This window comes from Ammospiza nelsoni, chromosome 12 (genome assembly GCF_027579445.1).
Source record: "Ammospiza nelsoni isolate bAmmNel1 chromosome 12, bAmmNel1.pri, whole genome shotgun sequence".
NCBI classification, from domain to species: Eukaryota; Metazoa; Chordata; class Aves; order Passeriformes; family Passerellidae; genus Ammospiza; species Ammospiza nelsoni.
Genome location: NC_080644.1, coordinates 9,220,807 through 9,225,948, shown reverse-complemented (window position 1 = coordinate 9,225,948; position 5,142 = coordinate 9,220,807). Strand labels below are relative to the sequence as shown.

The following is a 5,142-nucleotide window of genomic DNA, read 5'->3' as shown; positions in this document are numbered from 1 at the left end:
CAGCAGGACAGGCGGGCACTGGCCATGCTCTGTGCATGGGCAGGGTGGGTCCCCTGCTGCCAGGCTGGGCTGGGCTGGGTGGTCTCGCTCGGGGACACGGTGCCCAGGGGGCTCCCTGGGTTCTGGAGGCACAAGCACAGCCCCAGGCTGCCCTGTGCTTGCTTTGGGGCATGATTTGGGTCCCTCTGCCTGGGACCCTGACTCAGCCCCGACCTCAGCTCCAACCTCAGCCCCAGCCTCAGCCCCAGCCAGGCTCAGTGCAGGCAGCAGTCCTGCTCTGGCAGCAGCAGAGTCTGTGTTCCCAGCCTGGGGCACAGGGAACAGCCCTGTGTGCCTGGCTGGGGTGACCCTGTCCCTTGCTTTTCTTCCAGGACTGCTGGAGATGCAGGGCAGGGATGCCATCCTTCTGGACATGTACAGAGTGCTCTTTATCAGTCTTCTGTATATATGTTTTAGAGAGTGTTGTTCTCTTTTGTAAATATATTTCCAAACATAATTGTTATATAGGTTCTTATGGAAATATATTTTATAATTTGGTATTTTTATAATTTAAAAAAATATGTCACATGTGTAACTTGTGGCTCTTCTAGGACTAAAAAAATCTCAGTTTTTCACATCCCTGTGCTCTCTTTTGGTTTGCATTGGTCACTGTCCTAGGTTGACTGTATGATGCTTTTATCCCAAATTGTCTTGTTCTGTTTATGCTGAATAATAAGTTTTGCACCTTTAAGACTTGTTGCAGAGAGTGAAGTGGGGAGAGAAGAAGCAGCAGTTTGTTTTCAGACACTGCACTCATTCCTCCACATTCCTGCTCCTGGACTGTGATGTCTGCAGATGAACCAACAGTGGGACAGAGCTCTCCTTTGCTTTTAGTTAGTTTTAGTTAACTGAGGCAAAAACAAAAAAGTTCCCTGGACTGTGTTTTATTTATTTTTTTTTTTTTATTTTTTTTTATTTTTTTTTTTTTTTCTTTTCCCCTTTTCTTTGGAGCTTTTAAAACCTGACTGACTGCCTGGCTGCTCCTGGCTGCTCGTTGCAGGCTGCTGCTCCTCGCTGCCTGCCTTCCCGGGCACGAACGGAGCCAGCCCCACCACTTCCACTGACTGGAGACCGAGTGAGCTGAGTTGCAGTTTGGAAAGGGACTTTCCCAGTTAGTCATCTCTTTTGGAACAGCAAGGGGTTTTGCTGTTTAATACTGTTTAGGTATATTGTTTGATAAACTTGTTTTTTCCACTTTTCTCCAAGGAGTTATTTTCTCCTGGACCAGTTGGGGAAGGCGCCCATTGAATCTGCTTTACAAGAGGAGCCCTTTGGGGGTTCTCTCCAAAATTTGCCCTGAACCGGGACAGTACCACAGGACACCACAAAGTTTATGGGTTCCACTTGCTCCATGTTCCCTGTGCTGGAGGTGTGTGGTTGAGCTGGGTTGGGGGTACCTGGGGTGCACAGAGCAGGTCCCGCTTAGAGGTCTGTGCACACTTTGTATGTGTAGAGGCAGCTCCCACAGGGATCCCGTGGGAATCCATCTGAGCTGGGACGAGCCTTTGTGGCACCAGACTGCCATCCTTGCCACGTTTCAGTAGCTATCACCACACACCAGCGCTGGGAGGGTGACGCTGTGCTGAGGACACCCAGAGCTGGCTTGGGGCTGAGGGGAGCTCCCTGAGCCAGGCAGGGATGGAGGGATGGAGGGATGGATAGATGGATGCATGGATGGATGGATGGATGGATGGATGGATGGATGGATGGATGGATGGATGGATGGATGGATGAAGCTCATCATCAGGCTGGAAGCTTTGCATCACTGGTGGGGCACAAGCTGTTCCTGGGGTGCTTATCCCCAGGGTAGGGCTGGGGGATCGGGGGCTCCTGGTCTCCCTCCTTTCCCTCCCCAGGTAATACAGACTGCAGAGCCTTGCTCTGGCTGGAGAAAGCAGCATCTGCCACAACATTCTCAGGCACTGCACACCTGGGGCCTTGCAGCTTTGGAAGGAGGGAAACAAAGTGGTTTTCATGGAGAAGAGCATGAGCCATGTGGGATGGGGACTGCTCTGAGGGTGCTGGGGCAATGTGTGCTGCACAGGTAACAGAGTGCAACATGAGCACTGCAGGCAATTCTGTGCTCAGAAATGCTGGGTCCTGATTATTTCCTGTGAGTTTGTAACAGGAAAAGTTCACACTTCCCCCTGCTGTGAATAAAGCACTTCAGAATTTTCTTCAGGTGAATTTGTTTCCCTCCCTTGTCCTTTCCATCTTCTCTGCAGCTTAATCCAAGCCTTGGTCCTTGTTATTTTCTCCTGTCTTGGAGACATAGGTCCAAGCACAACCTCAACCAGATTCTGGCATGAGCTGTGAGCAGCCATGCCCTCTCTAGCCTCAACAGCAGCTGAATGGCAATGGATTTTTTAAAAATTATTCCAGTGCTTGTATTTCTCATTAAAAGTGCTACATTGCTGGTGCACAGGCCAGAAAATTTTTTGGGTTGCTGATAACATCTGCACGTTGTTTAATAAATGACTTCAGAAAGAATAATAACTGCAGCCACAGAGTCATTAGCAGTTAACAGATAACAGGTTGGGTGTGGCCAAGTTAACGGGGCCAGCTGTGACTCAGGAATAGAAGTCTGAGCAGGAAAGGGCACAGCGAGACACCCACCATGCCCTGGATGGAAAGTGGCAGCTCCAGGGGCTGGATCAGTGCAGTTCTGGGGGGCTCAGGGGCTGCACAGAGCAGCAGAGGTGATACTGGGCTTTAGCTGCTCTTTGTCCCTGCCTGGTTGTGAGATCAGGGCTGCCCTTTGCGGGGCTGGGGGAGCCTTTCCCTACCCAGCCATTCCCAGAGCATGTTTCCAGGACAGCTTGGGCTCCCGCCAGCCACAGAAGTCCTACAGAAATATTTGAGGAACCCCTTACACAAGCTGAGTGGGACATTGACCAATTGGTGGGAAATGGAGTAACTTCCCATTTTAGTGCCCATTGCCCAAGGGCACATAAAGAAAACAGATTTACCTAGAGGCCAGGGCAGGGTTACAATTTCCTTGGGAGGGAGGAATGGGTGGTGGGATCTTTGCCATCCAAACAAGGAATACAGCCCCTAATCCCTACAGCCATAAGGAGTCAGGGCTCAGTCAAGCTCTCCTTGTGCTGCATCGTGGCTGATGACAGGTCTGTGAGGAGTGGGTTATCCTACCCCAGAGGGATCAGCCACCTTCTTCCAGCACCAACCTGCTCCCATATGGCAGAAGCCACCAGAGAAGATACTGGGGTACAGGTGACCTTCCACAGAGCTTAAGAAAGACTCACCTTGGGCTGAGTCAAAGCTGCTTTCCCCACACCAACTCATACTCCCAGTGGGGCAGGAGTAAGGAGGATTTGGGGCTGGGACAAGGTACCTCTGGGAAAAATCTTGAAGGATCATTCCTGGGAAGGCACTGGCAGTCTCATGCTGATTTGGATCATGCTGTAAGGTTTGGTTTGCAAGCAAAGTACAGAGGGAAACCCATTTAACAGAACCCCAGAGGAGAACACAGGCACCACAAGGGTTTCTCCTGAAAAAGGATATCTGGAGAAGATACCTGCCAGGAGAAAGCAGCTCCGCTGCCTGTCAGGGTGGACAATGCCCTGGCACATCTCCCTTGGCTTGTCCCTCAGCCCCAGGTGTGAGTTGTGCAATACAAAAGCTACTTTTTGAGCAATCAAACAATCACATCCGAACCTTGCGCAAGAGGCTTCTCTGGAAACCACAATGCAAGAGGCAGAGGGAAGAGGCACAAACACCGGCCCGTTCCCCACCCTGCCCAAGGGTTTAAATGCGGGTGTCCCACACTGTCCACGCTCGCACCCCTCGGGGACACGGCAGCATGAAGGCGGCGGCCGCCCTGCTCCTGGTGGGGATGCTCATCCTCTGGGCAGAGCTGCCAACAGGTAGGACACGTCCGAGGGCGAGGCAGGGGAGGAAAAGCTGGGGGGCTGGGAAGGAGCCGTGTTTACACGGATCCCATGGGAGGGGAAGGGGCGTTTGCCGGGCAGCATCTCCCCGGTGCCCCTCGCTGCCCCGGAGCCCACTGGTGCCGTGTCCCGCAGGCAGCGCCTGGTCCTGCCCGCCCGTGCGCTTCATCTGCGCCCTGCACAACCCGCCCAACCAGTGCTTCGTGGACCGGCACTGCCCCCGCGGCAAGAAGTGCTGCCAGACCTTCTGCGGGAGGAAATGCATCTCCAAGCCGCCTGCCATCCCCGTCACCTACGGTAGGAGCTCCGGAGCCCCGGCTGCTCCCGGGGCAGAGCGGGGTGTGATGCTCGGGGGCTCTGCCCAGCTGCCAGAGCCCCCGGCGGGCCCCTGGTGGGCAAAGGAGGGCTGGGGTGAACACCAACATCTTCCTTTCTCTCCCTTTCCCAGTGTGAGCTCCGGCTTCCAGGACAGACTGAGGGTCACCTCAGCATTGCACCCCAGCTCAGCTCCAGGATCACCCCGTGACAGCTGCTCCACTGTGCTTTGTGCCACCCCTTCCCCTCTCCCTGTGCTCCCCACCGCTCTTTTAACAAATAAAAGCAGCTTTTCTCAAGGGTTTTTGTGATGTGCGACTCCTTTCCTCACCTCCTCTCTCCACCCTGGCACACAGTCCCCCTGCTGCTTTCACCCCAGAATTTCTTCTGCTGGGGAAAGACGATGAAAACAGCCTGGCTTTGCACCTGCAGTGTGGTTAGGGGCTGGCCTGGGGGAGAAAACCCATCCAGAGGCACACAGCCTCCAGGAGGAGAGAGCAATGGGAAGGGACTGGAGCAAAACATGCCAGGCTGCTTTAGGCTGTGTGTCCTCCAGGCCCTCCCAGCTGCACAGGGCTGTGGGAGGGCACTGACCCTGCCTGCCCAGCGGGCACAGAAGGCAAAGGCTCCCTATGGATACCCCACTTGGGAATCACCTGGAGAGCACAGGGGGGGTTACACACACCCAAACCCCAAACGGTGCTGAGCCTGAGCTGGTGGGGAAAATTCAGCTGAAGAATCTTGCCTGGGAAAGCCTCAAGCCAGGGCAATACAACCATAGCTCCAAGGGGTTCCTGTAATTTTTGTACAGCTGAGTGCTGGGGACAAAACTTCAGGAACTGCCAAGAAACATCAGCAGAAAAGAGTGTGCACAGCCTGA

At 53.7% G+C, this 5,142-nt stretch overlaps 1 protein-coding gene across 1 annotated transcript; it reads left to right on the top strand.

Moving 5' to 3' along the window:
- Positions 1–3,752: 3,752 nt before the first annotated feature.
- On the top strand, positions 3,753–4,561 carry LOC132078818 (veswaprin-c-like). The gene is made up of 3 exons (XM_059481146.1): positions 3,753–3,923; positions 4,083–4,244; positions 4,396–4,561. The coding sequence occupies exons 1-3, from the start codon at positions 3,809–3,811 to the stop codon at positions 4,398–4,400; spliced, it is 282 nt and encodes a 93-aa protein (XP_059337129.1). The 5' UTR covers positions 3,753–3,808; the 3' UTR covers positions 4,401–4,561.
- The last annotated feature ends 581 nt before the right edge of the window (positions 4,562–5,142 follow it).